This window comes from Balaenoptera physalus (assembly GCF_965194825.1).
Source record: "Balaenoptera physalus genome assembly, chromosome: 10".
Classification (NCBI taxonomy): domain Eukaryota; kingdom Metazoa; phylum Chordata; class Mammalia; order Artiodactyla; family Balaenopteridae; genus Balaenoptera; species Balaenoptera physalus.
This window is the reverse complement of record NC_138889.1, coordinates 15131845-15152677: the sequence shown is the minus strand read 5'-3', so window position 1 is coordinate 15152677 and position 20833 is coordinate 15131845. Positions and strand designations below refer to the sequence as shown.

Sequence of the window (20833 nt, the reverse complement as noted above, 5' to 3'; positions counted from 1 at the left end):
TGAAACAATTTTTCCCACAATTTCTTTTTTATCTTTTTTTGTCTTTTTTTTCGTCTTTTTTTTAAGTCTGTGCCTTGCGGCATGCAGGATTCTTAGTTCCCCGACCAGGGATCGAACCCATGTCCCCTGCATTGGGAGCATGGAGTCTTAGCCACTGGACCACCAGGGAAGTCTCCCCGCAATTTCTTTTTAAACTTCAGCCCTGTGCTGAGAAATAAAGCCTCATGTCTCTTAGATAGTCCGTGGTTTTCCCAGCTTAGTGGACTAGATTTTAAATAGGACCTCTTAAATATCATCTTCCCTTCAATACACTTTGTTCTCTGATACCTTCCACCTCTGGTTTCTGTAGTATTTGAGCAAGATAAAAATTCAACAAATTGAGAAGGACCGAGGTGAATGGGACAGTCTGACTCCAGAAGCCCGCCGAGAGAAGGAGGCTGGCCTACAGATGTTTGGACAGCTGGCACGTTTCCATAACATCATGTCCAATGAAACAATTGGTACCCTTGCCTTTCTGACATCAGGTAAGGATACAACACACTGCTTTCCCAAAACATGCAGTGGTTAAGATCTGCTTCATCTGAGGGATCAGCCCACTGAGGCTCTGGTGACAGTATCCTCCTCCACAGTCTGAGAGGAAGTGAATCACTAGAGAAGCTTCAAAAAGAATGATGTTGTCCATTGTTGACATGGGAATGAGGAAACGGTCGTCCTCACACAGCTGCCAGAAAGCATAAGTTAGTATCATTTTTCTTGAGGACAACTTAGCCATATCAGTGTATCTGGGGGTGTTTGTGTTACCTGAAAAAAAATATTCTTGAACTCTGGTTAAATGTGGTAGATCAAACAGAGATATTTATCTCTACTCCCTCTAGAGCTGCACTGTCCAGTTCAGTAGCCACCCGCCACATGTGGCTCTCAAGCATTTAAACTTTGACTAGTCGGAATTGAGATGTGATATAAGTAGAAAATGCACACTGCAAGACTTTGTATTTACAAACAAAGTAAAACCTTTCATTAATAATTTTTATATTGATTATATATGAAATGACAACCAAGGATCACCAGACATTTGAGGAAATCCTCTAATGTGAAACACAGATAACACATGAAAACTCTTTAAAACAGGGGTCCCCAACCCCCAGGCCACGGACCAGTATCGGTCCACAGCCTGTTAGGAACAGGGCCGCACAGCAGGAGGTGAACGTCGGGTGAGCGAGCGAAGCTTCATCTGCCGCTCCCCATCGCGCCCCATCACTCGCATTGCCGCCTGAACCATCACCCCACCCCCACCCCCACTCCGTGGAAAAATTGTCTTACACGAAACCGGTCCCTAGTGCCAAAAAGGCTGGGGACTGCTGCTTTAAAATATCTTTATAATCTCAGAGGTATGAGAGAAGATACAGCATACGTAAAACAGAAACAAAGAGGCAATACAAGGGATTATGCAAAGAACAAGAAGGAGCTCTTGGATATTGAAAATATAACTTCAGAAATTTTGAAAAGTCAGTAGAAGGGTTAGAAGATAAATTCAAGGAACTCTTCCATGAAAGTAGAACAGAAAAAGAGATGGAAATTAGAAGAGAAAACAAGAAAATTAAGGATCAATCTAGGACGTGTCAAAAGAGAAAAGTGGAGGATGTTATCAAAGAAATAATACCCCCCAAATTCCCCAAAACTAAGAGAGTCTAAATTAAAAGGAGCCACCAAGTACCCAGCGCAGGGAATTTTTAAACCCCTGCACTAAGGTATATCATTGTGGCATTTCAGAAAATCAGGGTAAAGAGAGCATCCTAAAAGGTTCCAGAGAAAAATCAGGTCATGTACAATGGTTTAAGCATCAAAACATCTTTGAATTTCACAGCACTGACGTTTGAAGCTGGAACACAGTCCTGATGGAAAATATCTTTTCAGCCTAGAATCTTATAGCCAACCAAACAATTTTACCCTGTTTGAGGGTAAAATGTAAGGACATCTTCAGATATGAAGGTATCAGATTTACTTCTGGTGTACCCTTTTTTGAGAAGCTACAAAAGGATAAATATACTCCATCAAAATGAAGGAAGAGGGGCTTTCCTGGTGGCGCAGTGGTTGAGAGTCTGCCTGCCAATGCAGGGGACACGGGTTCGAGCCCTGGTCTGGGAAGACCCCACATGCCGCAGAGCAGCTGGGCCCGTGAGCCACAACTACTGAGCCTGTGCGTCTGGAGCCTGTGCTCGGCAACAAGAGAGGCCGCGATAATGAGAGGCCCGCGCACCGCTATGAAGAGTGGCCCCCGCTTGCCGCAACTAGAGAAAGCCCTCGCACAGAAACGAAGACCCAACACAGCCATAAATAAATAAATAAATAATTTAAAAAAAAAAAATATGAAGGAAGAAAGTGGAATCCTGTAAGAGAGATGCAAAGGAAGTTCCCAGGCTGATGATAGAGGTAGCTTGTATGACCACACCATAGGCCTATAAAACAAGGAGTCCAGATTGGAGTGATGAATGGAAGCTTCCAGAAAGAACATCTCCAAAAACTATTTTTGAGAGTTTTACATTTCTGGTGGAGAGTTTCGAAAGATTTAATGATAGGTACTCTGAAAATAAGTGGGGGAAAAAAAGTATTAAAAAGTATTGGGACTTTCCTGGCGGCACAGTGGTTAAGAATCTGCCTGCCAGTGCAGGGGACACGGGTTCACGCCCTGGTCAGGGAAGATCCCACATGCTGTGGAGCAGCTAAGCCCGTGCGCCACAACTACTAAGCCTGCGCTCTAGAGCCTGCAAGCCACAACTACTGAGCTCGCGTGCCACAACTACTGAAGCCCGCACACCTAGAGCCCATGCTCCGCAGCAAGAAAAGCCACTGCAATAAGAAGCCCATGCATCACAACGAAGAGTAGCCCCTGCTTGCTGCAACTAGAGAAAGCCCGTGTGCAGCAACAAAGACCCATGCAGCCAAAAATAGTAATAAATAAAACAATTTTTTTAATTAAAATTTTTTTAAAAGTAAAAATTAAAAAGTATATATATAATCATTAGAATACTTTGTGGCTCTGCTGTATATGATATTTACATAATCTTAATGACAAAATATAAATTATTTCACGAAAGATTTGTTTATATATTAGGGCAATTTGTATTTGGGGAAGAGGGACAGCAATGAGAGCTAAACTCTCATCAGTAGTAGAGTCAACAGATAATGACTAAAATTGAAAAATTAAGAGCCAGCAGTACTAAGCAAGCCTTATACTACTTGGTTTGTTGCACTTGGTATTTATTTATTTATTTATTCATTCATTCATTCGTTCATTCATTCATGCTGTGACCTAGCAGTTCCTTACAAATTTGTTGTAGGAAGTAATGTCTACAAGATATGTACACAGTGAAGTTCATCAATTAGTGAAACGCTTATAATAGGAAAAAATTGAAAACAGTCATAATGTCCAGCAATAAAGATAGAGTAAATAAATAACTCATGGTGCAGTCGCACATTGGAAAACTATGTGGCCATTAAAAAGGGTATGAATCGTCACTATCCTATAGAACCTTATGTGATGGAAATGTTCTATAAATCTGGACTGTCCAATACTATAGATACTAGCCACATGTGGCCATTGAACACTTGAAATGTGGCTAGTGTATCTGAAAAACTGAATTTTTAATTTAATTCTAATTAATTTAAATAGTCACATGTGGCCAGCGGCTACCATGTTGGACAGCACAAGAACCAATATTTACTGAAATGGTAAGGTATTTACGATATCGTTAATGAAAAAAGTAAGTTACAGAATATGTACAATATGATAATCATTTTGTTTTATAAATGTATATGTATGTAAATATGGACAGAAAAACTAGAAGGATATATTAGCAAAATGTTAACAGTGTTTACATCTGAGTAGTAGTTTTTATATTTTGTTTGTTTGCTTTTCCTTGTCTAATATTTTCTAATATTACTGCAATGAAAATGTATTTTAAAAAATAGCAGTCCCCAGAGGTCTCCAAGTAAAACTCTAAGACATTGTAAGTTGAAGATTGCTAATGGCTTGAGTTTTCACAGACTTTGGTTTTTTTTCCAGAGATCAAATCCCTCTTTGTGCATCCTTTCCTGGCCGAGCGCATCATCTCCATGCTGAACTACTTCCTGCAGCACCTGGTTGGCCCCAAGATGGGGGCCTTAAAAGTCAAGGACTTCAGTGAATTTGACTTCAAACCCCAGCAGCTCGTTTCAGATATCTGCACCATCTACTTAAATCTTGGGTACCTGAGATTTAAATTGGGCAGGCCAGAGGCCTTGCTCATGTTTTAACTGGGGGTTTTGACAATGGAATGACTAGCTGGTAGTTATGTGGAAATAGAAAGGAAATGGTTTGTTTCTAGTTGGCTGATGAAGGAATCTTCTATAGTTTTAAATAATGAGATTTTGTATGACCTGTGGGACGTTATTTGGAATTTCCAACATTCTGCCTTGATCTGTGCAAAGATAAACTTTACTGATTGTTACATTGTTTGGTAAAGCAGTATATTTTTAAGGCCATGGGATACTTGATAAGACTTCCTTCCTAAAAATTAGAAGAAATCATTCTATATCAAAAGAACATTCATGATATATAAGTGATGGGGAACTTTGTTCCTCAGCCCATCCGTTATTGCCCTCTTTGACCTATCCTCTGATGCTCAGTTTCTTTCTGGTGCTGACCTTCTAGGGATGAGGAGAATTTCTGTGCCACTGTGCCCAAGGATGGACGTTCCTATTCCCCAACTCTCTTTGCACAGACAGTCCGAGTCCTGAAGAAAATAAATAAGCCTGGGAATATGATTGTGGCTTTCAGCAACTTAGCAGAGAGAATCAAGGTAAGGAGGAGGATAATTTGCTTATTAACATGTTCAATAAAAATCATGTCAGCTCAGCCGTTCTGCTTTTTTATCCAATTTGAGGGGGAAAAAGAGTATTGCGTTGAGAAAATACATATAGCTGATTCTTCCTGATTAGTCAATAGCTAAACTACCATATTCTTTAATAGTACTACTCTTTTCAATATGAAGGTGAGAACAGAAAAATAAGAAGCTTCTACTAAAAGAAAACAATTTACAGATTTTTAATAGGCTGTTTTTATGAAAACTTCTCTGTACAGTGTTACCAATAGATTTGAAAATCTACAATATTAATGCAGAACTTTTCAGAATACAATTCAAGATTAGTATCTTTTAGTCATAGATTTTTATTGATTTTTCTCTGTTCTCTCTATTTGTAGTTGGTAGTTGGCTTATATAGGAATGGCCATACATTTTAAAGATTAAAATACTGTATTGTACTCAGCTAATCCCTTTCGTTGGAGCAGCTTCATTTGCATTTATGAAGAAGGAAAAATTATGGCACGGAGTCTAATGGAGAACCTTCCTAATTGATAACAGTCTTCCCTTCATTGAGTTACTTATTTATTGAATTGGGCTTCATCTTTGCCTAGAGCTTAGGCAGATGGATCGCTGAGGAACTAAAGTTCAATCAGATGTTGAAGCCACTTTTAAATTCCCATACCTGTTTGTACCTAAAACCGGAAACTGCTTTTCATACACAGACTGCATGAGTAACTCTGTAATTATACAAATAATAACCCCCTCCAACCCCCACCCCTTACAGCCAGGCTGTTGTCAGAAGGATGGATGTTGTGCGTGGTGTGGTTTTTTTTCCCCTGTTAACATTTAAATCCATTTCTGGTCATGGCTGCTAGCAGCTGAGCCAAACTGAAGATTCAGAGTTGGGGCTGAATGTTAAATTTGCTCCTATAGTATCCATATTGGCTTGTTTCGAACATAAAGCTGAGAATTGTTACTGTCGCCGTAAAGGGTTACTAATAATAACCCTTGAAGATTAAGGTATAGTCACTGAGCATTTTGAGTTCAGCTGCTTCTGTGATTTCCCCGTAACTACCCGGTATTTGTGCTCAGTCTCTAGCAGACCTCCAACAACAGGAAGAGGAGACCTATGCAGATGCCTGTGATGAGTTTCTGGATCCCATCATGAGCACACTGATGTCTGACCCTGTGGTGCTGCCGTCTTCCAGAGTCACTGTGGATAGATCCACCATTGCCAGACATTTGCTCAGGTAAGCCAGCCCCCAAAAGCAGCCTCAAGAGTACAGGTGTACATTTGTCTGCTATCATCTTTTTCTCCCAGTACAGTACTGTGCACCCAGTAGGTACTCCACATTGTTGATTTATTAACGTATTGTGTTGAGGAGGCATTTTGGTAGAAGTATATCACTTGATTGTTAAGGATTTCAACATCCAAAACAAGACACCTGTTGAGAAATGCTGGAGCTAACCTTACCTCTTCCTTCCTCAAGGAAATAATTTCTATCAATTATAAAATATGTCAACCTGGAGTATAAGTTGACATGAAATTGTTTTAATTTTACTTTAGTTGTAAAAATATAAAAGACAGATTTAAAAAAAAAAATTCAGGTTTTACACTCATCGTATGGGTTTACCCACATTCTGCTGCAGCTGTTGGACTCAGCCATGGTGACTACAAGTTTTCCCCAGCCTGCCTACTCTAAGTGCAGCATTAGAAAGAAATGGGTACTGAGAGACTCTGCCTATTTAAAATGAAGTTATATAAGTTGACCCAGATCTAGGGAAATAATGTTTTTTAAATATTGGAAAAAAGGATGTTCTACTTGATGGTATTTGGTATTAAGCACTCGCTATATGCATGATGCTGTGCTGGGTAGTATGTCTTTTCCAAAGTGTCAGTGAGAATTTATATTTTTATCGTGGCTTCAGAATACAGAGAGAAGGTATATCATCTTACCTATGAGGAAGCCATAATCTGCATTTACTTGAAGAGCAATCAGCTAGCTAAATCCAGTGTCAACCTACAAAGCTTTATCCCTTAACACCTTATACTGTTTCAAGAGTCTGTCACTAAAACTACAAACAGCTCTTTATGCTGACATGATTGTTATAGGGTCTCTGTCTTGGGGAAATGGAATCAAATACCATCTGAAGAGCAATGCTGAGATAAAGTTTGTTAAGCAGAGAGACAAAGTAGCTAAAAAATCTGCAAAAAAACCAAAAAACCTCCCAAATCACTCTCTCTCATCCCATTCTTTCTAACCTCAAGTCAGCACTTGATTCAGAATCATAATACACTCTAGCTTCAGTCTCAAGGTGAGATGCCTAGGTATTCTCTTTTTGGCTGAAGATGTTAGAACTTACGGAAATAACCCCATTTCTCTTTTTCTCTTTGTCTCAGTGACCAAACAGATCCCTTTAACCGTAGTCCCCTCACCATGGACCAGATCCGGCCAAACACAGAACTAAAAGAAAAAATCCAACGGTGGCTCGCAGAGAGGAAACAACAACAAAAGGAGCAACTTGAATAAATACTGTGACCTAAAGAAACCAAAAACCAACCCCAGAGTGTAGATAAACAATTGTTTGTGGTTTCTCTCTTTCTGGTTCTGTTCCTTTCCTTTTTCTTGCTTTCTTTCTTTTTTTTTCTTCACCCTTTACTAAATTAGAGAACTGCGCTTTCTCATATTATGATAATTAAAATTCCTAAGAACTTTACAGTGCTGGCTTGCAGGAAATTATACTTATAGCATCACCACGTTTGGAAATCATCAGTAATTTTTACCCTTTGTTATATCTCTTCCTGTTCTTTCTTCTTCCTTTTCTTACCTTAAATTACATTAACTTCAACTACTAAAACCTCCTGCCACCTTACTATTTCTCTTCCAAGAACTGCTCAAACATCTTTGGTGAGCACTGCTTTTAAGTGTATGATGTCACATATTTCAGTGACAGCTGATATCAGAATGTCCTGTGTTATCAAGGTATTTACTAGACTTTGTGACCCAGACTTCAGCCCTTTTCCTTGTTACAGCTCTGCAATGTTACAGAATAACATTTTGTATAAAAGCAGATACCTTGATGTCTGAGTAGATTTTTGAATAAGTTGAAAGATGGCATGAAAAAAGGAATCTTATGCAACTTCAGTTGGTAGCTCTTAGTTTTGTGTTATCTTGTAACTCAGAGATACCTTGGAGGCCAAACACTCCCCCATGGAGTTGTCATTACCACAGAAAATTTAGCCCTATAATATTTTTAGGAGGATTGGTAGAACAAATTTGCAGTTTTGACACTTTATTCAGAAAATTCCGAGGTGAAAAAAGAAGGCTGTTGGGCCCTTTTCATCTACTGGAAATCAAGGACTAGGCTTGAGTAGAAAAGTTAGGCAACAAACATTGTAACCATGAAAAATGTCATTTTAAGACACTAATAGCAGCAGTATATCTCAGTATATATATATATACACCTACATACACACACCATGTACATTTTTATATTGGTCTAGTGTAAACAGAGTACCACTTTATATTGTCTCTTCCATGGTAAGATGTATGCAGTGTGTGGCCATGTTTACTAACACTTATTCTAGACAAAGTTCTGAGACTGTAAAATGTATATAGTTAACGTTTGTTTGGGCTTATGACCTGACTTCTAAGAGCTGCTTCTAACTCAGGCTTAGGTCATCAATTAACAGAGCAGGAATTTGAACACAACCTTGTCCACAAACCATTTTAAATACCCACTTAGCCCTATGCAGTTAGTAGATGGATGGGCCCCACTTTTACAAGTTGAGCTTGAGTTCCCTACTCAGTTGTGGAGCTTAACACGCTGAGTGAGGCACATTCCCCTAGGGACTGTCTATATCACTATCCCTCTAAGCCCGAAAATATAACTAACAAGAAAAGTAGTATGATCTAGAAACGGGGGTCATTGCTTCATTTAGAGGATATTATTGTTAACCACGCCTCTTTCAAATAAGATGGTAGTTTTACGGTAATCCAACACAAGTTGTTATAAGCAGTCCTTGATGTGTTTTTGATGGTATCAGCTGGAAACCCTCAAGTCAGAGGGCATCCCACACTAGATATAAAGTAGATGTTGCCTATTGCTGTGCTTATAAATGAAAAAGGCAGTCTAGGACTCTCGCAAATGCCAGAATGTAAGATAGTAATTCAGTATGCTCCCTGGGCCTTTAAGGCATGGGTTGACAGGATTTGTTTATTTTCTTAAAATGAGCTTCATTTCATATTTATTATCCTCCTTTACTTCTCTGAGAATGAACTGTATAAAATAAGCTTCAATTTACTTGCATTTATCTTCCAAACCCAATGTAGTAGGATATTTTCATTTTTAAAAGAAGTGGGGAAAAGACCAGAGTTTTATAGGAGAAAATTGGAGGAAAAAACGGGCACAAAACCTCAGAAGGCAGCTGTTCCCAGCAGCTTTCTAGTTAACAACCTCTATGCTGCCTCTTGTATCTGTGTCTGTATTCTACTTCTGTATTAAGTCTTCAGATTGTAAGCCTTTTCTGGCAAGGTGTTTTGTTTTGTTTTGTTTTAAAAAAAAAAATCTCTTTTCCTGAAACTTTTTATGAATGGCTATGGCACCATTAATGCTGCTGAATATCTATAAACTCATCACAAAGGCAAGTGCATAGCTTAAGGCCACTATTGGTAAGGAAACCAAGTGTCCTCTGTGCCTTTTTCCTTTCCTTGAAGTAATTTAAGACATCCCAAAAATGAGACTAAAAAATTATGATCGTGGGACAACATGGTGCATATGTGCACTCGGAAGCTTAAAGAGGGCTTGTGTTTTCTGGAACTCGGAAGCAAGCTCTAAATCTATTAGAGCAGACTTTCTGACATACCTAGTTTTATGTGTTGGCTTTGCTAGCGTATGATAGGAAAGTGAAGACTCTTTAATCAGCTCTAGTATTGCTTACTAAGGGTAATACTAAACTTGGAAAATTAAGTAGGTTTTATCAAGCAATCTGGGTTTGTTTGTTTTTAATATAGTTTTTAATGGATATGTGAAAACAAAGAAATGTCAAAGGTTTTTTAATGGTGCAGGTGAAGGTGCCAGTTGCTATTTGGTATCACACTCTACAAAAGCTTCATTACTTTATTTGATGCTGGTTACTAAGCAGCCATTGCACAGAGCATAAGTCTACTGGGTGCCTTTACAAGCCAGAGGCTGATGCTGCACTGTTGATGTCATGTGAGGAAATAATGCACATGCTCTAACTGCTTGGAAAAGAAAAAGAACCTAGAAACAAAGAAAATGAAGAACAAAACAACAAAAAGTTTGATTGAAATAAAACTTGATCAACGTAACTATTTTGGAACATTCCAGGAAGGTTACTTCTTGTCATACTTGCCTGGGGGTGTTTGTTCAAAGCTTGTATTTAATAAATGAACATCTGACTTAACAACCTTTGTTATCACTGCCTTTATTACAGTATCAAAAGCTAGTGGCAGTTCCAGAAATCCCTCTGAAAACTTAGAAGGCTCTGAACTTGACTTTTTTTTAAAGGTCTTATCAAATGTGTGGCCTGACTGACCTAACCTGCCTTACCAGGCTTCTGGACCCTGGAGTTATCTTCAGATGAGTCTCAGGGCATGTTTCTTCCTAAGCAGTTCACTTTTGGCTTCACTTTTCTTCATCTGGCCTAAACTCCAGGTCTTTCATTTTAATCATTCACTATCAAGTTCCCCTTTCTTGCCCCTTGTTTCTGCACCTCTGCTATGCAAAACCTCAGCCCAGATTAACCCAACTATTTCCCTCTGCTCCAATATCCCAGCTACAGGTTACTGTTGGAGAAAAATGACACAAACTTTAGAGTGGTGTGACCAACAATCCTGTGTGTCCTTAACTTCAACAGCTATTCCAAACTTTAACTTCTTTCCTTAGATTTTCTCCCACCCTCCCACTTAACCCTCACACTCAGATGACCTTGCCTTCTACTTCATAGATTTCAGAATTTCCACTTTCAAACTTCTCTTCCATCATCCCATCTGTGGAGAAGGCCCCACAGTTTCAAGGCTCATCCCTCCAACCTTATTTCCAGCCTCATCAGGAATCTTGTCAATCCCGCTTCTTGATCTTCAATCTCTCCCTTGAGTTTCATATCTCATATTTGGTTTTCTGGCTGGTATTCCTTTATAGCCATATTTCTTCACTCATTCACTCTGGCTTCTATCCTAATTGAAACTGCTCTAGCTAATGTTTCTGTATTGCTCCATTAACTTCCTCATCCTTAATTTTAACTTCTCTGGAGTATCAGGCAACTGAATCAGTCCTTCACTGAAGCGCTGTTCTTGACTCCTTGATATCACTCCTAATTTTTCATTCCACCTCTAACCATTCCATCAATCAGAGTTTTACTTCCACTCAGCTTCCCCGGGTCCATTATTTATTGTGTTTTTCTCATCAAATGCCACATCCCTACGTATATCTTTCCTTCCAGTCATGTTAACTATAAAGTTCAACTCGGTAGGACACACCTGTTCTGTTATACATCAACCCAAGGATCTCCTTCTCTAGGAAGTCTTCCCAGATCAGCACCACGCCTAATCCGATGCTAATGCCTCTTCTCTGTTTACATTGCAACCTCATCAGATCCCAACTCTGCCACTCACTAGCTACTGTGGCAATTTACCAATGCCAGTCTTAAATGGGCACACTACCTAACACACAGGCTTTCTTTAAATTCCAAAATGCCTGACAGACTGGAGGCCCTCAGTAAATGTGGTTTTGTTCCTTATATCCCCATAGTTCCTTGCGGCTGGTTAGGGAATTAGGGGAATTGGATTCCAATCCTAATACAGGATGCGGGGAAGACCAGGATTACAAAAGATCAACTAAAGGCAATGGGCTAAATCAGCTGACAGGGTGTGTGGCGCCTGCTCCGCCCCTAACTTTCCGTGTTTGGCCTAGGACCCTCTCTGCCTTTGTAAGACGATCATGTTGGCCTAGAAAAATCGCAGCGGTGCCTTCCAGCCCTAACTTGCCTCGCTCTCTCTGAAAAGCTGCAAAAGCACCCTGCGCAAAAAAAAAGTGGAGGTCGGCGCCACCGCAGGGCGCATGCGCCTTCCCTCCTCGCGCCGGCCTTTCGAACTTCCCTGAGCGGCTGTCCCAAGAAATGCCTGTTTCTCTGCGGAATTCCGTTGTTTTTTACGTGCTCTCTGGTCTCATCTTCTCGTACCCACTTTCTCATCTGTGACTGAAGAAAATGAATTGGCCCACTGAATTCCGGAAAAATACTAGGACACCTAAATATCTTGGACCGGCGCGGAAATGGGAGGCCTGACCTTGGAAGCGGAACGGGGTCCTGCGACAGGTCCTTCCGGGAGGGTGACATTCAGCCGGCCAGTCGGGGCGACGGGCTTTCCGTCCTAGAACCATGGCCCAGTTTGTCCGTAACCTCGCGGAGAAGGCCCCGGCGCTGGTCAGCGGTGAGCGCGGCATCATCCCGCCGACGCGGGTACCCGGGCGGGCGGAGAGGCCTGCGAGGGCCCGAGGGGAGGACGCGGCCGGCGGGGGCCGCGGCGGGCACGGCCTGAACGTGGGTGGGGGGCTGGGGGGCAGGAGGCGGATTGGCGGCTCTTCTCTAGCTTTCCGCTGGCCAGGCCTGCGGCTGCGGCTTGGGTTCTGTCTACAACCTAGAAATTCTGAATTCTGACCGCGACAGCGAGCGGAAGGAATGTGCAGGCAGCCGGGGTCGCCCAGCAGCCGACGCCATGACGCCCTTCGACCTCCACGAGGAGGAATAGAGAGGGGATGGCTCAGTTAGGAGAGCGTGGGAGACGGCAGGCAGAGACACTTGGAAAGCATAGAAATGCGGCCGCTTCAGCTTGTCTGCTTCTCAGTGGAGTATGTGGAAGTCTGTAGAATTTTTAAGGATGGGTGACCTTTGGAACGTTGCCTTTGCATTTTGTCCTGGCCAGATTCTGAGATACTTTGCCTTTAATCTAAGGGAATTTTTAGGTGAAATTGAGCTTTACGAACGAATATTCCTGCCCCGGTAAGCATAGGAAGGGATATTTGTAAGCAGCAATGTTTATTACCATAGGTTAGCGTTCGTGAGGATTTTCTGTTTGAAAAAGCTGGATGCAGCCTTACTGGTAGAACGCTGTATTTCAGAACAACCCTGAGTATTCACAGCCCAGGGTAGTAGTCTTATGTCAGTAAATATTTCATTTGTCTGCTGGGTAGCAAGCTATTCATTTTATCCCCATAGTGAGATCAGTTAAGTAGACGGAAGCTTCTTCGCTAGATGTGCTATATTCTAGTAAGTGGTTGAAGCGCAGATCTCTGAACGGCTTTCGCTCAAATTTTCTTCGTTGTCTCCTCCCTTTTCTCCATCAGCAGTCGAACAATGAGTTACCGAATGCCTGACAGTGTCAGATACTATAAATACTTGATTCTCTTCTCCTACGGAACCCCACAGTCCACTACTATTATCCGTTTACACACTTCACCAAAGAACTTAAGTTTACAACTTGACTAAGATAAAGCTCTACATTTTTACGTAATACAAGGAGAAGGAATAGTAGCTTGATTATTTGGACTTTGTGGATGATTTGAGGCAAATTTTTTTTAATTTCAAGTGGATTTTTCTTCTCCTCCCAGGGCTTTCACATCTTTTCGGTGGTGCATCTTGGGGAATTGCAAACTAATTTTAATGATAATTTACAAAAAAAAAAGTAATATGAAAATAATTATGAAATATATCAACCATTTCCTCTATTACCATGAATAATTGAAAGATACAGGTTGTTATTCTTCCAGAAGTACTCAGAAAGGAGAACTCAACTGGGGTCAGAATGTTAAAGTGGAGCTGTATTTTGCTTTGTAACTTAGTGTATTAAGTGTTAATGTTAAATATCTAAAATGTTGCTAACTATATCTGTTAATTCTCCTGGAGGACAAAGAAGCTTACAGAAATAAGTAATTTTTATTCATCAAACTTCCCCGGAAAGGTCATAGAGTCTGGGGGTTTTTTTTGGTTTTTGTTTTTTTTTCCTATTAACTAAACTTGAGACTTTATTTGGATTTCACCAGCTTTTCCAGTTAATCTCTTTCTGTTCCAGCAACCAGTCCAGGGTACCACAGTGCAATGAGTTGTCTATCTCTCTAGTCTCCTGTGTGACAGTTTCCCAACCTTTCCTTACCTTTCATGACCTTGACAGTCTCAGGATGTCTGTGTAGGTATCTGTCTAGGTATCCTTTAAAGATGTTCCCCATTTTGAATTTGTCTGGTGTCTTTGTCATGATTAGTCTGGAGCTATGGGGCTGTTGTTGTTTTTTTCTTTTTTTTCTTTTTTTTTCCTTTGGCCACACCTCGCAGCATGTGGGTTTGAACCCGCGCCCCCTGCAGTGCAAGTGCAGGGTCTTAACCGCTGGACCGCCAGGGAAGTCCCTGGAGCTGTGGATTTTGAGAAAGAATACCACAAAAATGAAGTCCCCTAATCACATATCATGATGTAAGTGATATGCGTATAACATCACTAGTGAAGTTAGCTTTCATCACTTGGTTAAGGTAGTTTCACTAAGTTTCTCCTAAAGTTACTGTTTTTTCCTTTCCATACTGTATTCTTTAGAAGCAAGTAACTAAATTAGGGGAGGCAGGGGCTGGATTCTGTCTCCTGTAAGAGGGAATATTTACACATATTTAAATAGAATTCTTCTGTGAGAAAGATTTGTCTCTTCTTCCCTGTTTTTTTATTCAGTCATTTATTGTATGGACTCACGTACATTTATTTCAAACTTTGTACCTCCAGTAGTACAGTAGTATGTTATTTATTTTGTTGCTCACATTGTTCCAGCTTTGGTCATTGAGAACTGTCACTTTGGCACCTCTGTCCCTTCGACATTCCCCTTTACTTTCTGGTACTACAAGATGCTTCAGACTTTTTTTTTTTCTTCCCCTGCCATGCCACATGGCTTGCAGGATCTTAGTTCCCTGACCAGCGATTGAACCCGGGCCCCGGCAGCGAAAACGCTGAGTCCTAACCACTGGACCGCCAGGGAATTCCCCAGATTCATCTTATGTATCCCCTGCCCCAGGCTTAGAATTAGCCATTTCTCCAAGGAACCCTAGTTCCTTTTATTGGACAATTGTATTTTGAAACTAAGATCTAGGTACTTGATATGTTCCTTGCCACTAGACTATGCTAGTCACCCCTTATTCATGGAACGTAAGTTCCAAGACCTCCAGTGGATGCCTGAAACCACAGATAGTACTGAATCCTATATATGCTGTTTTTTCCTATACATACATACCTATGATAAAGTTTAATCTATAAATTAGGCACAGTAAAAGATTAACAACAATAATTAATAAAACAGAACAATTAAAATACTGCAATAAAAGTTATGTGAGGGGAGCTGTCTGTCAGAATATCTTATTGTACTGTACTCACCCTTCTGATGAGTGAGATGTTGTAATGCCTACATGATAGGATGAGGTGGGGCAGATGATGTAGGCATTGTGACAGCATTAGGATGGAACAGGGACAGCACGAAATTTCATCACACTACTCAGAAAGGCACACAACTTAAAACTTATGGATTGTTTATTTCTGGAATTTTTCATTTAATATTTTCGGACAGTGGTTGACTGAAACTATGGAAAGCAAAATCACAGATATGGGGGGACTGTTGTACTAGAATATCATTGCCTCTAGGCCCTCTCAGTGGACAAGGAGGTGTGTGCATATAGATATTCCTCTACTTAGAATAAAATTACGTACCAGTAAACCTATCACAAGTTGAGAATATTGTAAGTCGAAAAATGCATTTATTACACCTAACCTACCAAACATCATAACTTAGCCTAGCCTACCTTAATCGTGCTCAGAATACTTACATTAGCCTACGGTTGGGCAGAATCACCTACCACAAAGCCCATTTTATAAAACAGTGTTGAATATCTCACGTAATTTATTGAGTACTGTACTGAAAGTGAAAAACAGAATGGTTGTGTGTTGGTTGTTTACCCTCATATCACATGATAGACTAACTGCAGCTTGCCACCACTGTCCAGCATTACAAAAAAGTATGGTACCCACTATTGCTAGCCTGGGAAAAGATCAAAATTCAAAGTATCATTTTTACTGAATGTATATCACTTTCACACTGTAAAGTTGAAAAATGATAAGTTGAACCATCAAAAATTGGGGACCATCTGTATACTCACCCATGGGTGTGTGTACACACACACACACGCACGCACACACGACCATTGAACAATGTGGGGATTAGGGACGCTGACCCCCATGCAGTTGAAAATCCGAGTATAACTTTACAGTTGGCCCTCCATATCCACAGTTCCACATCCATGCATTCAACCAACCTCGGATCGTGAAGTACCGTAGTACATATTTATTGAAAAACATCCACATATACGTGGACCTGTGCGGTTCAAAGGTCAACTATAATTGTTTCTTATTGATCAATCTGTATATAAAACTAAACATAGGTTCATAATGAATGTCTCCAACTCTAATCCAGTACCGCAAGGTTTGTTCTTTTTTTCCACATCTGTAACTTCCCTCTCTTACAGTGAGAAACCTGGCTCCCATCATCCACCATTAACTTACTTACATTTTGTTCATCCCTTGTATGCATGTAAAGCAGTTTCGAACTTTTTAACGTAAACTCCCTGAGAAACAAATTTACCAACTAAAGTACAGTGTTTGTGTACATTGTACTGATTTGTTTGTTTATAAAGAATATATCTGTATGTTGAAGATAATTTTAAAGACTGTTGACTGTTAAACAAGACTTTGTTCTCTTTGATAGCGCAGGCGTTGGCAGTTCTATTTAGAACTATCTGTTAGAGCTTTGGGTCCGCTTAAAGATTTACCCATGGCCCTAAGCCAGAGGATGACGGAGATAGTAACTTTAAGAGTAGTGAAATAACCTAAATACAGGCAGTTAATAATAGGGAAAGTACCAGGAGCTTTGGCTTATCTGTCTTTAAACAGTAGACACTTTATGGATGTTCATGTATTTGTGCTATTTTTGTCATGCTGTCTTGTAATTTTTTATATAAGATACCTTTTCTTTTGCTGAAATCACTACCACAGTCTCACATCTACCCTGGTTGTTAAAAATTTTTTTTCCTGAAATAGTAAATACCTTGAGGAATTTCAGCTTAATAACAGAGTTAAGTTTTGGCTGCTCTTAACATTACATGTAGGCTTTATTTTTATTATTTGTGGTATTTTGAAGGAGGAGCAGCTATGCCTTTGTTAATCCAGCACATATTGATGAGGATACCAAAAATGGGTACTAATTGGTATAATTCCATCTGGATTTGTGGCCAGTATAGTGACAAGTTTTAATCTTATTCTTAAGGATGCCATTCTACAGAGCTCCTTCCCTCCCCTTCTGCACCTCTTCCCTCCAAATTTTTTGGTCTCTACAAGACAATATGGTTACATTGCTGCTGTTTTCTTGTTTTTGAACACAACTTCTAGTAACTTTATAGTTAACTAGATTTGCCATTCATAAATGAAGTACTAGTACTCTGGTACTGGCCACTAGTGAAGTCCTGGCATAATTGAATGTGCTTATAGCTTCCTGCCTGATTGAACTGCCCTGTGACACAGGTGTTCTGCATCTTTAAAAGCCTCTGGTTTCCAGGGAGCAGCTTTGACTTTTCACACCGGGTGCACATTTGGTACAAGCATTGAATGAATGTGATGCATGAATAAATATTTGTGTCCAGCCCACACATCTGCTTCTTTCGGTCTCTAGTGAGTTCATCCTGGTTTTTTGTTTTGTTTTGTTTTCCAGCTGCTGTGACTTACTCGAAGCCTCGATTGGCCACCTTTTGGCACTATGCCAAGGTTGAGCTGGTTCCTCCAACCCCTGCTGAGATCCCTACAGCTATTCAGAGCTTGAAAAAAATTATCAATAGTGCTCAAACTGGTAGCTTCAAACAGCTCACAGTTAAGGTAACTATGGGCTAAATGAAAACGTATGTGCGTAAAAGAAAATGTCTCCCCTTGGGATTTTTCTGATTGTTTTGATTAATATATGTATTTTTCAGTGAGGCTGAAGCCAACATAATGAGAGATAATCTCTTTTTTGACTGCGAAGAAAGATACTTACCTTTGTAATTTTGTCATCTGGGTTGAAATAATTGGGCTGTTTTATGTCTTAGTTTCCTATTAATCTTATAACAAAGAAGTGATCATTTTTACTGGGCAGCTTTTTTTTTTCCTTTCCTGTTTGTTTAGTGTACTAAATAGAATGGCTTGCTTTGCTGATTCTGTACTTTTTTTGTCTGTACTCCTAAAACTATCCCCAATTTGGCCAAAAGATCTCTTGGTCTATATCACAGTCAAGCAGCTAAGACTCATGGAGGGTAAAAATACCAAAACCTAGAAGCATATAATATAATATGAAGGGGAGATAAAATCTAAAGACTTAAGAATTCTAAAGAATTGGAACTTGAGGACTTCCCTGGCGGTCCAGTGGTTAAGACTCCTCTGTGCTCCCAGTGCAGGGGGCACAGGTTCTGTCCCTGGTCAGGGAACTAAGATCCCACATGCTGCTCAGCACAGCCAAAAAGAAAAAAAGAAAAAATAGTTGGAACAAATTCACTTCCAGGTGCTGAAAGGAAAAGGCCCAGTTTTGTTGTGGAAAGGTATTCTTTTCAACTGGAGTTTCAAGATCCATATTTGTGCTTGTGTGAACTGCTGTTTTCTGGAACTGTGTGTGTGTACTTTTTCTCTTTAGGGCAATAAAACATTGATCTGGGAAACTACTGAATACTTGGAAAGGATTAAACCAAATAATAAATGAATAAAAATTATGTCTAAAGGGGAAGATAGAGCCCTTCATCTGTCAACAGATTTTCTTTGGCCAGACAGAAATGTCTGTTCAGAGACTTGCCTTCCTATAGCCATCCTTTCATATGAATGCCCTGTCTAAATGTGGCAGCTATTTCCAGGATGTGGGTTGTTTTAGGGCTCATAAAGTGTCTCATAAACTAATAATGAAAGGGTTAAGTCAGTTCAGGTCTTTAAAGAATGCTTTGAAAGAATTTATAAGCTCTGGCCTACTTACCTTACATAATTGAAAGTTCAGGGGTTCTCAGCAGTTAAAGTTAACATCAGTAATTCTTGACTTTGACTAAAACTGCCCTTTAATTTGAATAGCATCCTTATATTCTCTGTCACTTAATCCTGGAAAAGAATAGTTTTAAATATATAAGAAAAAAATGTACATTAAAATTTGTGCTTCTTTTTTCAGGAAGCTCTACTGAATGGTTTGGTGGCCACTGAGGTGTGGATGTGGTTTTATGTTGGCGAGATCATAGGCAAGCGTGGCATCATTGGCTATAATGTTTGAAGACCAATCTTTGCTTTGTTATTTGGGTGTTCTTGGACCATGTGTGACCAGACTGCTATTTGAATAAAATAAGACAATGTGTCAAAATCAGTGTTTCTCTGTCAAGCACTACATGGAAGGTCACAATTTCTCTTGATATTAAGTTGGGTTGTCTTTTGCTTTAATACATTAATACAGCTCTAAATGCATGTCTTTGCTTAGCCTGCAATTGGAAAGGATAGATATGAATATACCAACCTGGTGCATGTATATATGAGGACAGCATTTTACTCTGAAGGCTTGAAATAAATGATATTTAAGCTTAATTTTAGAAAAGTTGGGGAAAGGCTTTGAGAAAACAAGAACTTGTTCCAGTAGGAGAAAAATAATACCATGTGCCAAGCATGTTATATACTAGTTAAATCACCTAGTATAAAGAATACAATTTGGACTGTTTTTCTTTGCTAAAATCAGAGAAAGACCCCTTTGGCAACAGCTGTGTCTGTAAATGTAGGGGTACTTTTTGTCAACTTGAATATAGCTTCCCCAAAAGAGACCAGCCGGGTGATATTCTGTGTGTCTTTGTAACATCTTTAACACTAGGACAGAGAATGAAAGCAATGACCTATGTTTTTAATCTAATTTTGATATGTTATTAATCTGTCTTTTTTTTTTTTTTAAGGACCTATCTTTACAAAAATAAAATATCCTATAGATACTTAACAGGATTATAGTTTAGTATCGTCCATGGGTCAAAATAGTATATTATGTCCTGAAATAAATACAAGTGATTGGTATCAGTCTGTCATCTTGAGCCACTTTATTGAGGATTTGGGAGCGACTTAATCATTCATTGGCTTTTCCTGGGGTTCTTACCATCTATGAGTGTCTCGTTGGTATGTTTCTAAATCCGTTGTAACTCTCTTTGCAGCCATTGCACAACATGGAATACCAGGTGACGATAAGCAAAAGATGATTGCATATTGGAAAAGCATCATGGCTCACAATATAGTATTAATCCTTTAATAGTATTGAACCTTTATCCAGTCAATCCCAAATTTACCAGCTGGTTTTGAACACTGCTGCTTTAGCCAATAAAGGGCACAGCTTTTCTTTGTGATAGGCAAGAACTCTCCAAGGAGAGACTGCTACTCTCTGAACTGTGAAGTAATGCCTAACTTACTGCAGGTGGTCAAAACTGAAACTACCTCTTTTCAAAAAGCATTCAGTAACTTAAATATGCATAGCAACAGACAGAAAAGACACTACTACAATAATGGTGATTTTCATGAATTTTTCTATTGCATACGTGAGTGAGCAGTGCAGTTAATTTTATAAAAATTTAAAGGTATGAGATCAGCTAGCACTAGTAAGAACCTACAGAGGCCAAGTTGATTCATGATATGTAATGTGATTTTATTTTAACTACATGGTCACACCAGAAAGTCCTCAAAATAAATGTTTACTACTCACTCCACTGCTACTTCCTCCTCCTTTGCCATATGGCACACCTCTGGTGTAGGGTGGCTAATAGTGTATGTACAGAATTTTCTTGGGTTAAAATAGCAGTGGACTCTGAATTGGCCACTTGACTTCTGCAGGCCTGCTACTTTTTGTCCTCCTAAACCCCAAATGTCTTGCCTCCT

General features: G+C 39.7%; 2 protein-coding genes across 3 annotated transcripts in view; both read left to right on the top strand.

The window, feature by feature from the left end:
• The window catches only part of UBE4A (ubiquitination factor E4A), a 33582-nt gene extending 23310 nt beyond the window's left edge, over positions 1-10272 (top strand). For both annotated transcript variants that reach the window (XM_082477510.1, XM_082477511.1), the window contains 5 exons: positions 350-524; positions 4064-4244; positions 4691-4838; positions 5934-6091; positions 7243-10272. In XM_082477510.1, the coding sequence (XP_082333636.1) occupies positions 350-524; positions 4064-4244; positions 4691-4838; positions 5934-6091; positions 7243-7372 (792 nt within the window). In that variant the 3' untranslated portion in view covers positions 7373-10272. The remainder of the gene's footprint in view (positions 1-349; positions 525-4063; positions 4245-4690; positions 4839-5933; positions 6092-7242) is intronic.
• A 1883-nt stretch (positions 10273-12155) lies between these two features.
• ATP5MG (ATP synthase membrane subunit g) lies at positions 12156-19984 on the top strand. Its single transcript, XM_082477519.1, has 3 exons — positions 12156-12295; positions 17646-17806; positions 19110-19984. The coding sequence occupies exons 1-3, from the start codon at positions 12244-12246 to the stop codon at positions 19206-19208; spliced, it is 312 nt and encodes a 103-aa protein (XP_082333645.1). The 5' UTR covers positions 12156-12243; the 3' UTR covers positions 19209-19984.
• The last annotated feature ends 849 nt before the right edge of the window (positions 19985-20833 follow it).

Bases quoted from the DNA above. Each gene is read 5' to 3' on its own strand.
- ATP5MG (XM_082477519.1), top strand. From the start codon at position 12,244: ATGGCCCAGTTTGTCCGTAACCTCGCGGAGAAGGCCCCGGCGCTGGTC. The intron at 12,296-17,645 runs GTGAGCGCGGCA...TTTGTTTTCCAG, and splicing joins GGCCCCGGCGCTGGTCAGCG to CTGCTGTGACTTACTCGAAG. The intron at 17,807-19,109 runs GTAACTATGGGC...TTCTTTTTTCAG, and splicing joins TCAAACAGCTCACAGTTAAG to GAAGCTCTACTGAATGGTTT.